Source organism: Mycteria americana, chromosome 9, assembly GCF_035582795.1.
Source record: "Mycteria americana isolate JAX WOST 10 ecotype Jacksonville Zoo and Gardens chromosome 9, USCA_MyAme_1.0, whole genome shotgun sequence".
Classification (NCBI taxonomy): Eukaryota; Metazoa; Chordata; class Aves; order Ciconiiformes; family Ciconiidae; genus Mycteria; species Mycteria americana.
In genome coordinates, this window is record NC_134373.1 from 32,682,684 (window position 1) to 32,703,938 (window position 21,255).

The following is a 21,255-nucleotide window of genomic DNA, read 5'->3' on the forward strand; positions in this document are numbered from 1 at the left end:
CTTTGAGGATTTGGATCTACCTCATAGTGGATGAAGAGGACATAATTCATAGTATGAAGAAACGGAGAAGGTGATAGAAAGATACAGTTAGTACTCTGTAGGTAGATGCAACTATCCATGGTCTGGATTTATCCTGCCTGTCTTTAGGAGTGTAACTGAATCATCCAAGTCAGGAGCCTAATGCATAGTCTCCTTTTATAGTCAACGGAGAGACACTGGCATCTTCAGAGGATGACTCAGTCTGTCTAAGATCTGAATTGTACCCTGGATACTTCCCTCTCTTACTGTTGACTGTCAGGGAAATAATGATAAGGTAGGGTCTTCAGACAAGACCTTCAGTTTATTACCTAATGTTGGGTGAGATGTGTTAGGATGCAAGAGCCCAATCCTGTGTGGTGTAGAGCACCTCTAGCCATCATGCCAGGCCACTCAGTGCCTTTCTGATCCAGGATTTGCTTTGCAGCAAACTGCAAGGAAGTCAGTCCTAGGCAAACTGCTAAAATTTGCTGTTATGCTTAAACAGAATTGTCCTCCTTATATAGCATATCCTCGTTGTCTATTTCTATCCCAGGATTGTTTGCATGTCAGCATCCCTGAAAATACGATGTGTAGTTTATTGTTTCTGAAAGGCATCGTTGGCTCTTATTGTTGTGGCAAAGGAGGAAAAAGAATCAGGCTTGTCTGTTACTGATTAGGCCTACAAAAATAGTAGGCCTGCAGTGGTGAAGAAAGAGAAATAAAGTAGTTTTCTCCAGAAACATGTATATTTTTTGAAAGCAGTTGCTAGAATAAGTAATTGTCACCAAGGACATGGAGAAAAATAAGGTCTTTGAATAAATGTAGGCTGGAATGCCAGAAGGCTTTCTCCCCTGTAACTTTAAGAAGTAACAATAACAGTAGTACTTCTTGCTTATTGTGGTTTCTTTCATCTCAGGATTATGGGTTTTCTAAAAGGTTGATGCTGAGCAACTTGCCAAAGGTCACTGAAAGCTTCATGACTAGAACTCTTCATGTCGGGATGTCTGATTCACAAATCCCTGCTCTAAATCCTCAAAGTCATTGCTACTCCAGTTTTACCCCTTATGACAAGGTCTTATAGGATTTGTTGGGACTATCTAAAAATGAAATAAGGTCTGTTATGCTAAGAAATAAATATGCTATTTTAGGCATTGGTTTAGGAGTCCAAAATAGTCATTCTTTTCTACTCCATTTGTTTCCCTTGATCTTTCCTCCCAATTATCTCCTTACATGGCCTCCCAGCTTTTTCATGATCCTTCCTGTCACTCAGAGTGATCAATCCTCTTTCATATTGCTTTTGACTGATGGCCCACAAAAGGTATTTTCATGAAAGTGAGAAAAAACCTAGCCAGACAACAAAGAGGGTAATGACAGTAGTTCCTAGAGTATAACTGTAACAATTTCACTGTGTTTTCCTCCACAAAGCAGCTGCTCAGCCAGTTGGTTACTTTCCCCATCTGGTAATGAATTGCAGTCATGATTTGAGATTATTATGTCTTGCTGCGTAGCAAGGCCTAATTTAGGTTGAGCTGATCTGGCACCATGACCTGGGGAGAGGAGCTAGCTGCTCCTCTCCACGGTAGTCGTTCTCACTAGCTCTCCTCCTTCTAGCAGCTCTACCTTACTCTGTGCCACGAACTCCTTTTACTAGCTCTGCTCCGTACGGCTGTGCTCTGCAGCAGCTCTTTGCTCTGCAGCAGCTCTTTGCTCTGCAGCAGCTCTTTGCTCTGTTAGCGTCTCCTGTTGGCTGTGCCTTGTTTTGGTAGCTGCCCTACCTAGCCAAGTTGACTGAAGAGTTCTGGTATTTCTGTCCTTGGAAGAGAGGTTGTGCACTATTTAGGACTAAACACAGTGTTTTAGCTCACAGGAGACTTTTAAGCAACTTCTTTTGTTTCATACTCCTCATAGGGAATTCTTACACAAAGCTTCTTGCTTGTTTTTTAAAGTTGTAATTTTTGGATTGTAGTTCTGGAAGCTGTTGCCTAGGCTTGGGTGACCCTTCAGGCACATTTAGACAGAGCTGGTTGGCTCAAACTCCTGTATACCATTACAGCAATAAACTTTATTTTATGTTACACTATGGTTCCCTTTTAACAAAAATGTCCTTCAAATGTAAAAACATGCAAAACATATTTTACGCCTGTCCATTGGTGTTTTACCTTTCTCCTCCCTTTGTTTTGATAGTTCTTTACTTGTTTCTTTCCTGCCTTTTGGATTTTTTTGGATGGGACGTGTGTTGAGGGATGGAGAAAATTATTTTTATTTTTGGCTTCAGCAACGTACAAAACATTCTGACCTTGAGACAGTTCCCTTCCCAAATAAGGAGGAAAAGTTGGGGGGGGGGGGAGCGAACCACAAAATTAAACTTCTTTTTTTTTTTTTTTAATTTCCCTCTCCCTCCAGCAAAAAGTAACTTTAAACAATCAAAATGTATTTTGGGGTATTGTTTCTGCTTGCTTACCTCCTCAGGTTTTCAAAGTGCATGAGGTGTCAGGAAACCAGAAGAGAAGGAAGTTCAGGATGAGGGGATGCCATATTCTGGGAGCCACCAAGCTAGGAGAAAAACATAAGAAAGCAAGCAGTTTTTCACAGAAAACTTCAGTTTGGGGGAAACTGAACTTTTCATTTAAAAGGTGCTCTTAAGGGAGGTCCCCAACCACTTCTGCCCCTCACTCTGCCCATGACTCTCACTCCTGAAGTCTTTTAGGTGGCTCCTCTTTTCTCTTGAACAGCTCAAGGTTGTTCCTAGCTGAAAGGTCTTTTCATAAGTCTGGTCCTGATGGCACATATATTCTAGTTTATTATTGCATTGCCTCTACCAGTCTGCCAGCGGACTCAGGGCTCAGCATCCATTTGTTTGCCTCCCCACAAACAGCTTCTCATTGCCATTATCCGTGGCCTTTTTTGGTGAATCTGTAAGGTCATTGGCCTTTCACCCTTCAAAACCCTCACAGGATCCATTTCTGCTGTGACATGTAGAAGAAATCAGCCATACAGTTATGGGTAGATTACACAGTGATGCAAACGTCCTGGGCTTTTTATTTCAGCTCTGCTGTGTCTTGCATACTCAGTGCCTAGCTCAGCATGGGGTCTGTATGCTACGTGCAAAATTTCTCACACACCACAGCAACTTAGCCCTTTCCCCGCTTATTTGCAGTACTGAGCTGTGACTTCTCTGCCCTGGGACACCATGTGTCAAGCGCAGCTGGTTTGCCTGAGCAGTGATTGACAGGCAGGCAGTGCAAGCAGAAGAGATGCTGCAGAGGCCCTACAGCAGGAGAAATGCTGTGGTGCAGGTTTGAATCCCTAGGCAGGACCCAGTGGCAGATGAGCCCTGCCAGGAGGTCAGACACAGCCTTGTGCTGCATTCCTTACTCCCTACTCACAGCCTGACACATAGAGTATCTTAAACTGGGAGATAAAATGTTTGAGACATCAGGCTATTTATTTAAAATACAAAGAAGAGATCCTAGGAAAGTGCCTGATGAAGAATAGCCACTCCTGGCATTCAGGGCACTTCTTTCATCCTTGTTCTCCTACTTCTCCTTCCCCACATGGATTGCACTTCCATATTTTGCCTCTAGTCTCAAATCAGGTCAGAGCCCCATGGGGGAAAGGTTATGTTTTCCTAGGTGTTGGCATGATGCTCAGCCCCAAGGGGCTCTGACCTTGGCAGGGGTGTTTAAGACTACTGCAGCATTGTACCATCCTGGTGAGTTTTTCTGTTACTGGGATGAGACTATGTCCCAAGACCCATTTGTCCCGGTTGGGATTTGTTCTCTTACTAAACCTGTCTTTGCTGTGTGTTGTGATTATAAGCCTTGTTAAACCAAGATGATTAAATCGTCTGCTCCCAACAGTAACCTAAAGCAGCACTTTATTTAATATCCTGGTCAATCAGCAGTTTTCTCTGTGGTGAAGCAGACAACTCAAGCACAGTGGGGAGTGCCTATAGGGGGCCTGGAGCATAGTGCTTGCATTAAAGACTACTCTGTTGTAAAGCTCATCGTTGCTTTATCCGTCCGTTCTAATTGTTAATTGCCTTTAAACATCTTGTTTAAACTAGTAACAGTTTAGGTGGCTTGATACTATCAAAATGTAGATGGTACTGTCTTAATTCATGTCTAAATTAGGAGAGTAGTCTCAGGTTAGTACAGTGGTAGCAGTTCCAGACAGTGACCCAGAGCACTGAAATTAGGAGCCAGTCATGTAGGTTGCTCTTTTCCTACTGAGTAGATGAGGAGTGTATTTCCCAAGGTAGGTGCCTACCCAACTTACCATTATACTATTATACTCCTGCCTACACTGACGCAGTTATGCTCTAGTTACAGCTGGAGCTGAAAAAACATGTAGTAAATGTGTTCAGGGTTTATTTTGGTTTTTTTCCCCCGAGTGTTTAGTGGCTACCACTGAACGTTTAATGGTAGCAGTAATGATATATTGGTCTGACATTTATCTCTCAGTGGATTTCTTTCTTCATTTTACAGACAGGGAAACTGAGGTACTGAAAGGGGCTATAAAGCAGATCAGGGTTGGAACTGTGAAGAACAGTCCTTTTTTTTCTGAATCTTTATCCACTCTCTATTTTGTTTTGTTTCTCTCTTGAAGCCTGTAGGCACATCTGTCACTGGCAGAGTTAAAACCAATTCCTCTATTTACATACTTGAGGATAACGTACTTTTCTAAAGAGTTCATGTAGCTCCTTTTATCCCTCCTGTGTACTTGCTGTATTTCTTGGGGACCTCTTACATTTTGGACAGTCCCACTGAGAAAAAAAATGAAGCAAACGTATGCAAGGAAACTACTTCACAAGCCACAAAGGGTCGCACTTTCAAATGCACAAATTTCTCTATAGGATCAGAATGCTTTTCCTCACAAATATCTGTGTGAAAACCACTGTGATGCTGTGTTCACAAACATGAAAATTAGCTGTGATGATAGCTGTCATTAGTAACGACAACTTGGAGGTCAACACCTTAGAAGTCTAAATCAGAGCTTCCAATCAGAAATCTAAATGAGCTGGATCCTGCACGTGTCTCTACTTACTGTCAGGTCTGCAAATGCTGGTTTTCTGTTGGTCTGATGCCAGAGAAGCAAAATAGAGTTACTAGAGGTAGAAGGAAACACAAGATGCTAAGTAACTATTTGAGGAATTAAAAAAGCTGCTAGTACACATGGTCACAGCACAGTCTGAGCACTGTTAACTCAGTGTACAAGAGCTTTCTAATAATTAGGATATTGTTTCATCTGTTGGTGCTTAAGAGCTGTAGAGATCCCCTGCTTCAGTGCATATGAGGAAGAAGCTGGGCCAAATGTTGAGCGTGCTCAGGTATTTCTCTTCCTGGGAACTCCAGAGCCTAAGCTAAAGTGATGGAAACAACCATAGTGGAAAATGAAAGGGAAGTTTGCTTGAGCAAAAAATCAAGAGCTTTTTTAGGTTGCCTTTGCTTCACTGCCCACTCTGCCTGGGACAATGTTCTTTCTGTCCACTTGAGCTGTGAGAGACCTGGGATATTCTTTCAGAAAACTCTGATTATGTCCAAGCAAACAGCCCAGATGGGGCGGGGGGGGGCAGACCTAAGAATAGAGCTGGCCCCAGCTCTGACTGACCCGGTAGTTGCACCCTGTAAAAATGATCTGAAAGGACAAACATGGGATAAGAAATGGAGACCTGGGCAAGGCATATTAGCCTCAAAAGGAGCAAAATCACTGTTCTAACTAGTGCTGTGGACAGCAACAACCAAGATCTTCTATATGCCCTAGGAAAGAAAATATTTCTGTATTTCTGAATATTACCATTGATAAGAGGCTGACATATCTGATTAGTTGTATTGCTAATTCATCACACTACAGCTAAATGCCAGGTATGATTCCTAGTTTTGGAGAAAAGACTCACAAACAGCAACACCAGCAGCATAACTGCAAAAGAGATAATCTACCTGCCAGCCTTGAGAAGCCTCATGCAGAGCACAGCAGCGTCTTTCTATGCTGATGCAGAGCACATTTTCTGTGTCTTGTACAGAAGGAACATGCACAAATGTGGTTATTTATAGCTTCAAATGTGGTTATTTATAGCTTCTCCACCCACATACAGCTTTGAAACTTGCTCTAAAAGAAGTTCAACATTTAAAGAATACCACAGGTTTTTTAACCTGAAGGTTTTTTGGGTTTTGGTTTTTTTTATTTATTTCCTTAAAAACAATATTCTGGGAACATTAGTAACAATCCAGGCATTAAGGAAGAAACATTAGTTCTTCATTTGTCTGTCTATTGTTCTCTTACTTGGAATGTTTTTAGAGAGGCAGTTGCCAAATTTTATCAAGTAAAACACTTAATCAAAAAAATGAAAGATAAGTGGGATACATTTGATGAATGGGAACTTTACCAGAAGAAAGCAATGTTAAGCTGAAAGAAGTTCTTTCTCAGGGTAAGAGAGGCATGTGTATTCCCACTCCCTTTTGGGGAGCTTGCATCCTAGATGACAGCATTTAGTGAAGGAGCAGGTTTGGGCTGCTGCAGCCAATGCCCAGAAGAAATGGGCAAGTACTGCTCTCGTAGTGCCCAGCCTACACCCAGCAGCTCTGCCAGAGCCCTGAATTGAATGTGCTGTTCCCAAGAGAGAGGCATGACTAAACCCTGCATGTCCCTAATCACTACGGCTGGGATCAGCTCTTTTCTTTACATGGAGTGAAGGTGGATGGGACCAGAACACATAATATGCTCACTCTTCTCCAAATGCATGTCAGTTTTAAACCATTGTAATATGTTTATAGATGTGAAGAACTGTACAAGTACATAATAGCCATCTGCAGAAAGCAGACATGAGGTTATTTTTGCCATATAAGGCTGTGAAAAGGTAAGGAGTTAAGTTGGAGGAGCTGTGTGGGAGACTGCACACCTCATCATAACATGAAGTGAGCAGCCACGTTGTCCATGAGAGGGTGGCGTATCTGGGAGCAGGCAAGAGTATTTGTGACTATTGTACAGGTCTATAAGTCTACAGTAATGTGAAAGCTCTTGGAGGGAAGTGGAAGAGCAATGGTACTGCAAGCTAAGGCCTGAATCGGCAAGTCACCATGAACTTCTGAGACTCTGCTATAAAAGTTGAGGATAGTCTTGGCTCTCGGGCCATTGCCATGGGAGATATTTAGGATGTCTTCACTTAGTCATTCTGTTAACTTTGGAGGCCTTTCACAACTAACTGTTTTTGAATACTTTTGCAATAGAAGCTGCTAAGAAGGAGGTAGCCAGGGGGAGTTGTTACTCTGTAGTCATTTCCACTGCAGAAGCTGTTGATGAACAAGGATCCTGCTGCAGGGACTGTCTTGTCTGGACGAACTCCTACAGTCCTGTTTCCAGATGGGCTTGTAGGATATCTGTGGGTGCTAGAAGCAGTGAGAAGTCTGAAGAAGACTATGTGCATGTATTTTTCCATATTAAGGACTTTTCTGACACTTTTCTAAATTGGTAGACCCACATGTCTCAGCAGTTGTATAATTTACTCAGATGTGTTCACTAGTATCTATCAGCTGTGCTTTGCAAGGCTGTCCCTGCTGCAAAGAACAGAACATGAATGTTCTGCTTTTGGCAAACTAATGGTTTTTTTAACTACAGAGGTTAGATTTTTGTTGTTAAAATGAGAAATTGTGCAGAGGTGAAACTTTCACATAATGTCCAGGAAGCTCATAAAAACACCTACAATCTGATTTCATGGGGACTTCTTTTTTGGGTTGAATGTAGACAAGGGAATAAAGGAAGTTTTTTAAATGTTATAATTGGCTCTGCATTTAATTCTCCTCGTTAATTTAGTTGCACTGTGCAGCAAAATACTGATAGGTCTGTAAGGTTGCTTTTCCCTCCAAGGGTAAAAGGGACTGCATGTTATTTCTTTTTGAAAAGACCTCTTTAATTATGTGGTGGTATTTGGAATAACTACAATTAGAGGGGAAAAGCAGGGAGTGATTAAAAAATCATACTTAATAGCAGCTGCATTAGTTCTCTGGCTTTTGAAAGAGACCCAGGCACAGCTGAGTACATACATACCACACGGAGGAGTTGTGGTGAAAAGGAAAGGCAAAATGGAGGTGACAAACTTTTGGCTAACTTCAGAGAAGGTTGTCTATTGTAGCATTTTAAGAGAGAGCTTCCGTGAGAAAGAACTGAAGAAGTATCAAAATTCATCTTTCTTGTCTAATCCTCAGACTGTGTTAATGAGTGTAGCTCTGTTCATTCAATTCCATCTCTTCTTAAAAAAAAAAAAAAAACAAAAAAACCCAAACCAACCAAACAAAAAAACCCCCAAAACAAAACCCTGAAACCTCAGACTGCTTGGTTGGTGATAGTGGGATACACTGATTAGGTCTCCAGCCAATTTGAAAGAAGTGACGCTTATGACTGACCATCTGAGCTGAATTACATACAGAAGAACTTGGTTGGCTGGCTATTTTATTTTCTGAAGATGAATTAGTCATCACCACACGGACAGGTCAAGCTATCATATTTATAGCTATATGCTCAGCAATTAGGCATTTATACCACAGTGAATTGGAGCAGCTGACACCTGATTTTAAAGCCCTGCCTTTCAATGGATTGCCTGCTTACTTTTGTACAGCTGCCATGATGTTGTTTACTATTGATGATATTTCAGTATCTTCCTGTATTGGAAAAGGTTCCTAGAATCCCCAACCAAATTTGGAGACACGTATTGCTAGAGGCTGTAAAAACTTGAAGTAAAAGGCAGCTTTTACTCTAAACACTTTCTTTGTCAGCCTTGCTTGTTTTGACTGTAAGTGTGATTAATGTCATTTTAGAAATGAGAATGGAGGCAGGGAAGTTGAGTTGTTTGCTGAACTGCAGTGCTGGGCATTGAACCAAATCACTCGAATTCCAGTCTACTTTTGATATGAAGTACTTGTTGCTTTTTGCTTATTTCTTAAAACTCTTATGTAATTTGACATGCTTAATCAAAGAGAGTGAACAGACTAAAACACTGTTCCCTTCCACCACTACTGAACTGCATTAGCAGAGCTGTATCTGTACATTAGGAATGCACTTATCTGCATTAACTTATGCAGCTTGTAACATGCTGTCCTATGAACTACATTTGTTCAGAAGTTGCTAAATGGGACATAGAACATGTTGTTCAAGTATGTGTCCAGAGGCTCAGATTCTGTTGTATGCATAACTAGCCCCTGCCTATTAACTTTACAAACATGGGGTCTTTGATCCATGTTTACTGAAGTCAGTTGAAACTTTGCTGTGGATTTTAGTGGGAACAAGATCTGAGTTTGAGAGTCAGATATAGATGTCTCTGAAATGAAAAATAATGTCATGGGAGCCAAAGATGATGTTTCTGGTTTAAACATGAGGTGTGATTCCCTTCTTCAAAAAACTGCTTTTTAAAATACTTTACTGTGCCACCAACTTAAAATTGTAATGAAGAAAGAAGTGAAAAAGGGAGCTCATTTTTTATTAGGAGGTAAAAACTGCAAATGAGAATGGCTGAGTTTTGTTTTGGGTTCTATTATAAACCTTTAATAATAGCAGGAAAAGCCAGAGGATAAGTTCCTTTGTATTTCGGTGTATTTTCTCAGCTAGACCTTTACTTGACATTACCCTGCTGTGACAGGGCCAGGGGTAGGAGGGAAAAGAAATCTATTTTCAGCAATGATTTGGAATACAACAAAGAAACTATATTTTAATTTAAATCAGACTTGGTGTGAATTTTATTCATTAAAGCCTATTAGGATTTATTAAGTCTCCTTGAGTTGTTGTGGGTTTGGAGGGATTTTTTGTTTTGTTTTTCTTCCGATTCTCAGTGTTTGTTCTGTCTTCCCTGGTGCTGTTGCTGACACCAAATTCTCCTGGAGGGCCTGGTAGCAGGCCAGGGGTTGGGCTGCCCATGCCAGCCTGCACAGAACAATGTTACCCAGAAGCAGATGTAATTCCAATGGATAGAAGTTGACAATCCCACACTGGCTACTGCCTCCGCCCAGAGATTCAGTGCTCTCCCTGGCAAATGTGCACTCTATTGCTTAGAGGCCCTTTCCTTTTACTGCCCAAGAAGGGAGTGGTTTGTGGGTGTCCTTAGAGCACATCTACTTTGAATTGTGTTGCTCATAAATGCATATATGATGTGTAGCTTCTAGTTCTTCTTGTAAGACAATGAATTATTTCTCTTCTGCCAAGAGATTCTCTGTCTTGTATCTGCAAATTCTAGTTCAGCCAGTGCGTGTTACTAACTAGGCTTGTACAATTTTGAAGGGCTTTGACAGAAAAGATCGGGTTTTGTTGCTGTGCAGTATAACAAAACATCTACAATAAACTTTGGATGTAAAGTATCTGTGAAAGCACAATCTGAAACATGAACCTTTTAACTACGCTTCCTGGTTACAAAAAGCATGGTTGGCAAAGGCAGAGTTTCTGGAAAAGGGCTTTCAGACATGTAAGGCCTTGGAGTTACTGAGCATTCCTAATAGCAGCTACAGGAAAGGTAAAGATAGGTAAAGATAAGGTTTGATTCTTATGAGTGAAAATGGTGATGAGACTATAAAACCACAAGTTTTGAAGTGTCATGTGAATTGCTGGTATCACACCAGAATTCTAGTTAGCCCATAGTATCTCAAGAGCAAGCAATAAAGTGCACATAGTGGCAACTTGATACTGTTTGGCTTCCTTTCACTGGCATAAGCCTAGCAGATTTTGGAAGCTCTATCCATGTGTTTAAAGTTAGGCAATGCTTATGCACCTATTTGAAATGGGGCCTCTTTTAAAGCTGAATAAATTGGGTGTACTTCACTGGAATTGCTCTGGAATTTATTACAACTCTGCTAGAGTTACCAAAGAGTTAATCTAACCCCTTTGACTTATGCCAGGTTTGTACTGTTTTGAGATCAAGATCTGACTCTTAACTGCTGAAGTGTAAAATGGTATAATTTATTTTCAGTTTTCAGAGTAACTTAGTTTTAAGAGTCATTAATGGCAACAACAGTGGGTCTTAGAGTAACAAAGATTAACAATTCCCTCAGCCAAGGCACTTCAGTGGGTCATCTCGCTCAGGAGCAATGAAACTGTTCAACACGGGCCTGGGTCAAATGCAGAAGTCGGGGTGCCCCATCACTACTAGCACAACACGCTGCATCTTATTAATGCTGGTTTAATCACCAGCTTACACTTCTCGTCTCCTTCCTGTAGGATGAGGGCAGGGTTCAGTGACTGGTATATTTGAGCAAGCCTCTGTGTTCTTCTCCAAGTCATTCTCATTTCATCTTCCTTCCTTGCTGCTAAAAGAAATACAATTTAAAAGATGTGAAAATGCAGAAGTTTTTCAACTAACTTCAACAACATATATGGTTCCTTAAAGTAATGAACTTACTACTCCTTTCACATTTTGTATTCATGTAAAATGGGAGCAGAAGAACATGGGGACTTGCTAGGAAAGAATTGGTTCCCAAGGAGAATTTAAATTAAAGTCAGATAAAGTTATGAGGTGCTTCTTAGTTTTCACATTTACTGATTAGGAAAGATGCCTACAGAAAGAGGCTTCATTTTCAAAGACCTACATTGAAAAGTCTGCCCTTTAAAAATAGTGTCCATTGCTTTTTTTTATTTAAAAATCGAATTAACTTTTTAAGCTATTAAAAGAATTGACCTTAACTGCACTAATGCAATCATCTTGCCATATTCCCATCATACAAATTACCTTAGAGGAAGAGCAGTTATCTTATGCTTAAATAATGCTTAATTATTGCCTGATTGCTTCTTCAACCTTTTTTCCTTTAAAACTATTCTTCCATTTCTTTCTTCCTGTGTTTTCCTACCTTGTCCTGTACAAACTATCACCATTCACTGCAAATGGATTTTCAGGTACGTTTTTCCCTGACCTCACCTGGGCAGTATTTATTTTGCCAGTTTAGGTACGCCATAGGTCTTAGACTTCCCATAGGCAAGAGTTTGATCATCAGCAAAAGGAGTGTGGCCTCTGGAAGCGTTTCTCTTCTATGCACCTGCTTCCTGATGCTGTGCTGCAGATGAAACCTGTCCGAATTGCCACTAATATTCTTTTTGCAGTTACACAGATCATTCAAAAGGGGCAGTTACAGCTGTTCTTCCTCCAGGTAGCATTTTGAATCTTGTGGTTATCCATCCATATAATGACTGTAATAGCTAGCACATTCAGCCTGCTGTAATTGCACTGGATTTTTATTTAATTTTCTTGGTGACCTGGGTGTGCTGCTTATTTTGTTGGGTGTGTAATTGTGCCCCTGAGGAGATCAGGAGACAAGACATGCATATCATGATAGAAAGAAAATAATGCTCCTACGACTTTTGATCTTAGACTAGGTGAAATTTAAAATGCTGTATCCTGCAGCATTCCTGCCAATAAATGTTGCTGACATCAGATGTGCTTCTTGAGCATTTGGTTTATGTTCTCCTTCTGTTAAAAAGCTCCTAGCAAACATTGCATGCTTTTGAGCCTGATGCTTTATAAACTTTTACTAGCTGGGAATTACACACAGAATTATGGATCTCCATCCAGAAAAGAAAGGGAGCCACCTTCTCACCTCCTAGCCTCACATGCACACTTTCTGGAATCCCATGCAAGCTACTATCAGAGTAAAGAGAGCAGCTCATTTATTTCTTCCTATGGACATCTTGTGGGACTGGGTGGAGGAACAGCAGAAACAGCTACCCTGATCAACTCACCAATAGCAACTGGGACAGTAAGGTGTGGGATGGGAATTTGCCACAGGTGAAGGTGGCAAATACCAGGACTTTATTATCGTGCAGTCCTTTCAGAAGATGTCTGTGAGTTACAAAGTTTCCTAGGCAATTCCAGGGGCAGCTTTACACATGGTTGGAGATGTGTCTTGAAGTTTGAACTCAGCTATGTTTTTATTAATGTAGTATTATCTAATGGACAGCACTCCAGATTGGAAAATGCTGTCCTATGTGGGAAGTGTGTCCACACAGTAGTTAGGCTGTATTTAAATTGCAGTCATGCAGGATCAGGCTTTGCTGTGTGAGGCGCTGCAAAGCAGGAGGCAGGTCCTGGCCCCTGTCCTGAGCAGCTTTCAAACTAGTGGAAGTAGAGTAGTAAATGCATATTGGAAAGGGAATTGGCTTATACGGGAGTTACAAAATATATTTTGTTTCAAGAAACACCTTAGATGATGGATCTATCTGTAGCACAGTATTTTCATTTCAAAGAATTCATGACTTACAGCCTTTTTCTAGCTGTTTTAAGAAAAAATAGCTTTGCAATAAAGGACAATTAGGAAATTTGAAGGTGTAATTTGGAAAACACTCTTAACTGCATTTTACCAGCATCTTCAAGCTGTTTATGTTTTTAAGGAGTAATTAAATTATTTGAACTAAGTCATTGTAACTTCAATGGCTAACTATATCTCGGGGTGTTAATTTTCGGCAGTAGAGTAAGTTATACAGTCCATGCTCTCAATTAAAATGTTAATATTTATCTTGAATTATTACACATTTGTGCTAGTTCTAAAGACATTTCATTTCTTCAGGGTAATGGAGAATGTCTCCAAACATGCTGACAGGTAGATGTTTACAAGTGCTGGTGATTTCAGGTTTTATTGTGACCTTTCAAAGTTGTTCCTGCATTTGCTGTAGACTAATTGCTTAACATTTCTCATTGTTTTCACTGGGGAGTAAGTGTTTTGTATCCATACAGATTTATGTTCTTGCTCTTGCTTTGCTCACTCAGTTATTCCATACCTCAGTTCCTCATTTAGTGCAAATTTTCTGTGCCTTGTATGATGGAAACAAGGATGTGGTATTTGTCCATGTTTGCAAATTATTGTGAGCTTATTAGATGGCAAATGCTTTATATAAGGAAAAACATATTAGCTGCTCATATAAATGCTGAGGATTCTCTTGATAGTTAGGGCTATCAGGTTATCAGAGCCTCATGCTAACATCCTGTCTTCTGGCAACTTCCTGGGACACCTCAGCAATTCACTTGGTCTCTTTAAATATATATATATATAATTTTCTTCCTGCCCTTCTATGCAAAATGAAAATACAGCATTTATGTATTTCACAGAATGGTTGTGAAAACAAATGCACTGAAGACTGGAGTGGTCAAATATATTAACATGGGTTTCAGAGCCACAGAAAATGCTGTTAAGCAAGTTATTCTTTAAAAAGTTGTGATTTGTTTCTTGCGGGAGTCATGGCAGAAGTAGAGTTTTTGGAAAAATTTGAACCAGAACTTTTTAAAGAGCAGATAGGATCTGAGACATGGCACTATAAGGAGAGAAATGGCGTAGGAAAGAGGTGGTCAAATAGAATGTTACAGCCAGTGTCATTAGTGGATGGTTTATAGATTGATTTTTTTTTTTTAAATGTATGCTCATGTAGTGTTGATTTATTAAGTGGATGTACAATTTTGTCACCTCAAGGGGTATTTTATATCTAATCTTATAAACTAAAGGATTTGGAAACCTAATCAATACCTGCATAGATGACTTCAGAGGGAAGCTTTCATGTTACAGGAAGGATTTGGTGAATCACCAGATGGTGCCCTTCTGTGTCAGGCAGTATGGAATAACTGCCCAAATGCAACATGAGACTTTGCTGCAGGAGTTGCCAGCTCTTGGATGAGTCCTGGAACAAAGGTTTATTCCCTATGGATTAATGTTCTAGCACTTTGGTTGGTTGGGTTTTTTGTTGAGAGTAAAGTGTCCATCTTTTGACCAGTACTCTGGCCTGGAGTCATTGTCTTTTTTTCCATCTTTGTTTAAAGTGGGCATCATATGTTGTATTTCTGTTTTGAATTGAAGTATGTAACAAAATATCCGTTTATAAAGTAAAAGTGGCAATCTCTGTCAACAGTCATCTAACAGTGACTAAAGCAGCCCAATATAACATTGGTTGGGATAAAAATTTTATTATTATGTGATTACTGCTTTAATGCTATAAGCATGAAAGTTACTAGAATAATTTGCTGGAGAATTACAGTGAGTGGCTATCAAATATTAATAAATAGAAAGCACATACTGCATACTAACTTCGTATGAAACATTGTTTGAATTAAAGCCATTTGCCATTTAAAAAATATTTTAAAATTGAGGCCTCATTAGATGAGATTTTTTTCAAAATTGAGTTTTGATCTGGTTCCATTTTTATAGATAAGTTGAAAACTCCTGACAAGAGGAAAGAGGATGTTAATGGAATTATTTATAGACTGTTAATGACACAAATGCTAGAAGGCTACCCTCCAATAATTAATGTTATTTCAAGTTATATACAGATTCCTGGTCAAGAATATATTGCAGAAAAGCTCTTAGCAGACCAGCTGGCACATGGCTATCAAACAGTTTGAAGGAATGTATTTGGGATTCTCTACCCAGCGCAAATGGGAGATGAACTGATCAGAGAAAGGGAAGCAGGAAGCGATGACTGAACTGCCGACACACCTGGTCCTGCTTCCTCATCCCCATGGTGACACTTATGCCAAATGTGTGTTGTCCCTGCAGGACATAAAGTGCTTTGATACCCCATTTTGTGAAATGATTTGTACTCTGTGGATGAAAAATACCTTGTAAGCACAAAATATTAATTTAAAGAAATTAAAAAATTTGCTTTTTTCAGCAAAGAAATAGGGTTGGGAAATAAGTCTATGTGTATAAAGCTGTGTTTGTACTTGGAACTTCTTATAAAAATATGCTTGGGATCTACAGTAGAGAAAAGACCCAAAGCCCAGGTGGTTTAGATTCTGTACAACCAAGCCATGAAATAGCTCTGCTTGCCTGAAATAAAAAAAAATAATCACATCTTACATTTTTCCAGTCTTAGGTTTCTAGGCTTAGTCAATAATATCTGCTCATTTATCAGCCCCACATAAGACAAGTGGCTCCTTGCACCACAGCTCTCTCCCGCCCTGGTTCTCTGCCCTGGTATCAAAGCCCTTCTCAGGCCAAGCTGCCATGAGTTGCAAGGCGTCCAACAGCCCCTGCCCAGCATCGCTGGGGCCCATGCTTGCTGCTTGCGCCCCAGCGCTGCACAAAGAAAGGATGCAGCTCTGAGGCCGTTTGAAGGTGCAGCATGCTGTGGTAGTATCCCTGTCCTGGGGATGCTTGCGGTGTCTTCTCCCTTCAGTGTGACAGAAATACCAGCTACTGTTTGCTAGTCCATTAGCATCAGTAGCACTGAGGATCAATGACTCGCTATGAGTGCAGGGTTCCTTGCTGAACGAAGTCCTAGCTACTTATGCAAATACCAGTACTGATCTAGTACTATTTATTCTCTTAGCCTCTGTGTATTGGGAAAGAGACGTAGATGGGTGGAGATCACATCCTGAAATTTCCGAAGCTCATATTGTCAAGTTCAGGGTTTTCTTCCAGTTTGTAGTAGATCCCGAACAGATTTGATCTAAATTTTAGTGCCAGTGTTATTGTGAGAAGGTGCTCCAAATGGATGGTGCTCATACAGTTGATCTATTTTTAAAAGAAAATCCTCTTTAACTCTCAGAATATTAGATTTGCCACTTTACTTTTGCATAAGGATCAGTTATATTTGGAACTGAAAACCTGGAAGACTTGGAAGGTGCATACTGTCAATGTTTTATGGCCTGCAGTGAAGGATTCTTAACCTTTTCATTCTAGTTATTCTGATAATGCTTTCTCCCCACATCAAAATAAATTTTAATTGATTTCTCCATCGTGCTTTTGGACTCATTTAAGATGCTTCCCATTTAAATCTGCTGTTTGTGTGAAAATCAGCTATCACTGTTTTTCAGTTTACACAAGGAGCTCTTAAGAGGAAGGTTCTTGTTGTAAAAGATTCTGGATTTCTGATTCCTGTTCCCCAAAATTCATTTATGTGACAGTAAATATTTAATATCTGCCAGGCTCAAATAACTAAGCTATACTTCAAAATAAATCGAATAGTAAAAATCCAATAATCCTAATTTACCAGTAACATCTATAAACATTTATCTTCTATCCAGTTGGAATGGACTTTGACAGATCTGCATGTGTTTAGAGCCATAGCAAGCACAAAGTAATACCTCTGCATCTGTTTTATGCTCACCCAGAGAATTTCTCGGTGCTGCTGAGACAAGAAAAGTAATTGGATGTTCTTCTTTTCTGGCAGGTACTGGACTGGATTGAAAATCATGGGGAAGCCTTTCTGAGTAAACATACAGGAGTGGGGAAGTCTCTACACAGAGCACGTGCGCTGCAGAAAAGACATGATGATTTTGAAGAGGTAGCACAGGTAAGAGTCTGAATCAGAGACTTCTGCTTTCTGGCTTGATTTTTTTGTTACTCCTCTTGTATATTTAGAAAAAAACTATTGCTGTTTTGGGGCCCTATATATTCACACTGCTCTCTTCAAACATTTGGAGCTGACCAGGATGCTGTCTCCCAGGTTTGAAAGTCAGCATGCACACTGCAAGAGCATGGTAGCAGTAGGATTTATAATTAGAAAATCACTGCATTGGGTCAGAGGGACTCAAAGCCTGTGAGAAATTGCAAGCAGTTTACAGGACAGTAATGCTGCGAAGTGTTGGGACATAGAGGAGGATGGTTATGAGTGACAGTGATAGAAAACTCAATAGTAACTGCTGCAGTGGAAACTGAGGACCTTGAGAATAAGGTGGAAAGCAGCAGCTGGTTAAGAAGCAGGGGAAACACTAGAGTGTGATTGCAGTAAGGGCAACTACCCTTCCACTGTTTCTGAGAGTACAGGATATTGTATGCAAGGGTTTTTTGTTTGTTTTGGAATGAGAGGAAATCATTACAGGTAGGCATTATTATTATTATTATTATCATTATCATTATTATTATTTTCCTCATAGCACAGTGTAAGCAAGGATTGTCCAGGAATTTTGGTATGAAGCCAAAAGCTCCCACCTAAAAGCTTATAACTGTTCCTTGAAGCATGGTCATAGTAGATGTTTAAACATAAATCCCATCTTTATTTATAAAATGTAAAAGAAAGAGGACCTTTGATAAGTTCTTCCAGAGACTGAACAGCTCTTTTTTTTTTTATGTCTAATACATAAGGCAAAAATGTATTAGACTTTAGTTTTGTTTTTCTGTAGTACCCTTTCCATGTGTTGGTGTAGTTTAGTTCAAGATGCTTCCAGCAACAGGAACATAGCTCTTTCACTTTGCCCTCAGGGAAACTATTTCACTGCCTGATGGCAGCTACTGTCTAGATATTCTTTTTTTCTTCTCCCTCATATTCAATTTATATTTCTCTCAATCTCCCCCCACTCCCACCCCCATTTGTATCCCTTTAGTCTTATTTATCTCCCTTAAGGAGATAAGTGTCAAGGAAGGAGATGAATTCACAACCCTGAAATATCTGTAGAATGTTAGCTTGTCTTCTCCTATGCGTCTCTTAACCATGTTACACATATTTAATTATCCTAGCATATTCTTGTTAACCAATCCCTTAAATCTCTTTTGCTACCTATTTCTTTGGATCCATTCAGTTTGCCAACATCCTTCTTTTAATTAGAAGTTCAGCTCTTGATGGAATACTTTATTGCTTGGTTTGCTAGTGAACTTCAGTGTTACCTTTCAGTTGTGATGGGATGTCTTTGTATACCATTGACAAATCACACGGTCTGAAAGCAGCAGTTCTAGATTGTTGGGTCTCTAAAATTTCATGGGACCTCCTGTGGATTTAAGTCTTCTGGCAATAGGCTTGAATTTCTAGAGTTACCTTTTGCAAATTTATTAAAACGGACCTGAGGCTGGAGGTTGCAAACCACGGTTCTACAGGGCCTCATCCAAAAGCACAAGTTAGTAGGAGGCTTCATCCTGAAATCAACATTAGGTGCCTTTCCAGAAGATGTGCTTGGATCAGCTGTTATTGGATGCAGTACTGGGGTAACAAATGAAAATGAAGATCATGTAATATACAGGAGCTGAAACTAGGTGATTTAATGTCCTTTGTGGCATTAATATTTTCTGAATCTCCCTTCCCTATGATATATTAGCTTCATAATTCCAGTTACATCTCACATTTCTGGATCACAGTTAGCTTTTTTCTTTTTTACCTCCTGTGAGTAGTACCTCACTGGAGATGTAGGAAACAAATTAAGAACAGGTGAGGAAAGACAGAAAAATAACATGGTCTTGACAATAGAGATGAGAGCAAGCTGTGTAACTGTCTGCACATGGAAACGACAGCTCAATTAAGGCTTGCTCCACTGGATGATGTAATTTAGAGATACATCCCCTCATAAGGGTTTAGGAACCTTACAGATGTGCAGCTTGCATGCGTAGGTATGGGAGTAAGTCAGAATAGAAATATTTCACTTAAGACTTTTCTAACCCCTCTGTTAGTCCTCCTTCTGTACTATTTCAGCATGTCTGTCTGTGAATAACTTTAGACACATTTCCATTCACTTCACGAGGCCAAATTCAGAGCAAAGGGTGTATGAATCTAGTTCACTGGATGACCACATCCAGGTGAAGATGGGTGTTTGGGAGGAGGATGGAGAGGAAAGAGAAAAGTGTAGTTTGCATGGGTATAGAATCTCTTGGGTTCCTCTGAATCTGATTCTTTTACATTTTATGTGATATCATCAGTGAGCGTCTCATTGCTTTGTCTGGACAACTGTGAACAGTCACGATCAGTTCTGCACTCCAAGTGTGAAGTTTATGGTGCCTCCTAATTAGAAATAACTGACACAAGTCAAACCTCGTTACTTTCCCCCAGCTTTGACAGGAATATTTTCCTCTGGTGCATTCACACTAGAATACCATTGCTAATTTATGAGGCCTGTCTGCAGTGTGACACTGGAATGTGGTGTTGGCAAATGGACATGGGGACGTGTGCTGAGGGGAAGTGAAAGGAATCTCAGGCTTTATCTGAGGTCAAGGACTTGAGAATATAATACTCTCTGCTTTGGAAAGAGTAATAGCAAGGGTAAGAGAGGAGGCCATAAATTTATCACACCTGGAGTTCTGCAGAAGCCTCTAGTGAGGTCAGTTTTGTGGTTGGGGAATAAATCTCATCCCCACTCTGATTGTGACCAGTTTTTATTCTTCCCAATTCCCTTCTTGATGATCAGCTCTTTAGAGTTGGTTGGTAATTAAGTCTAACTTAAGTTTAATTATTTGTCATTTTTCTCAAGATAGCAAATATCTTTGCCATGGCTAGGGTGGATAACTGGTGTCGCTTATTCCCAATATAGCCATATAGTAAGCACATGTGCTAAGATCCAGAAACAAACTGATGAGTTTGCCCATTCCCCTCATCAGGATGTTAATTACTGGTGTTAATGACAATAAAGACAGTTGTGTTTGTTTTTCTTAAAAAATAAAATAAAAAGTGTAGTACTGACATACCTGGTGAGATTGACAGTATAAGCAATAGTATTTGCTATTGGCAGTTCTCTGAAAAAAACACTTAGCCTGCCATGCAGTATAAATTTATTCTCCAAAATCTACTTTCTTTTGGCTCTGATATATTTGTTCTTATCTTCTACTGTTTCGGGAAGGCATTTGCAAAGGTCAGACTAGAAGCAATTTTCATGAGTTTTCTTGATGTTTTCAACAGTGGGCAAAACATCCGTGTTTTTGAATGCTGCCTAACTGCATGTAAAGAAGAGTAGTGTATCTGGGATTACTGTGTTGAGAAATGCTCTGATTGACTGACCTGCCAAGGCACTAGATTGAGAGGTGGAACGTGCTCCCTCTATGTCTGATTAGAAACTGCACAGATTTATAAATCTGGATGTAATGATCCAATCAGGCATGGCTCAGATCACATTCCTGCATACAGCTGTGCTCAGAAAATGTCAGTGATTTGAGAGTGCTGCATTGTGGGCAATACGAAATATAATTTGGGGTGCCTTTCTCTCGTAACTGCTGTTTAGACAATGCTCTGGCAATTTTTCTGACTGTATTTATTCTGCATGGAATGCACAGATGGCAAATGTTTGAATTTGGATTAAAAAGCCTGAGCTCCTGGGAGGGAGGTTGTTATCTTGTATGTACCTGTGGCGGTTTCTCAGCGAGTGCTGATACTGTTCACAGGCTGCCACCCTGAAAATGCCAACCTTAGGCACAGTGCCTACCGCAGAGTGGAATTTAGTATTCAGGCATTTTCGATGAGGTAGGTATCAAGATATCACCAAAGAAATACCACTCTGTGGATGTAGCTGCAGTGTTCCTGAAATGACAGCCTCTTTGCTTGTCTGGAATTACTTTGTGTGAATCAGATAACCATTGTTCAGCCGGTTATGAT

The 21,255-nt window shown here is 40.1% G+C and overlaps 1 protein-coding gene across 6 annotated transcripts in view; it reads left to right on the plus strand.

Annotated features, from left to right (window-relative positions):
• The window catches only part of KALRN (kalirin RhoGEF kinase), a 534,707-nt gene that overhangs the window by 269,606 nt on the left and 243,846 nt on the right, over window positions 1-21,255 (plus strand). For all 6 annotated transcript variants that reach the window (XR_012777086.1, XR_012777087.1, XM_075511732.1 and 3 more), the window contains exon 11: window positions 17,140-17,262. Coding sequence is in view for 4 of the 6 variants with exons in the window: in XM_075511732.1 (XP_075367847.1) it covers window positions 17,140-17,262 (123 nt within the window). In the remaining 2 variants the exon portion in view is untranslated. The remainder of the gene's footprint in view (window positions 1-17,139; window positions 17,263-21,255) is intronic.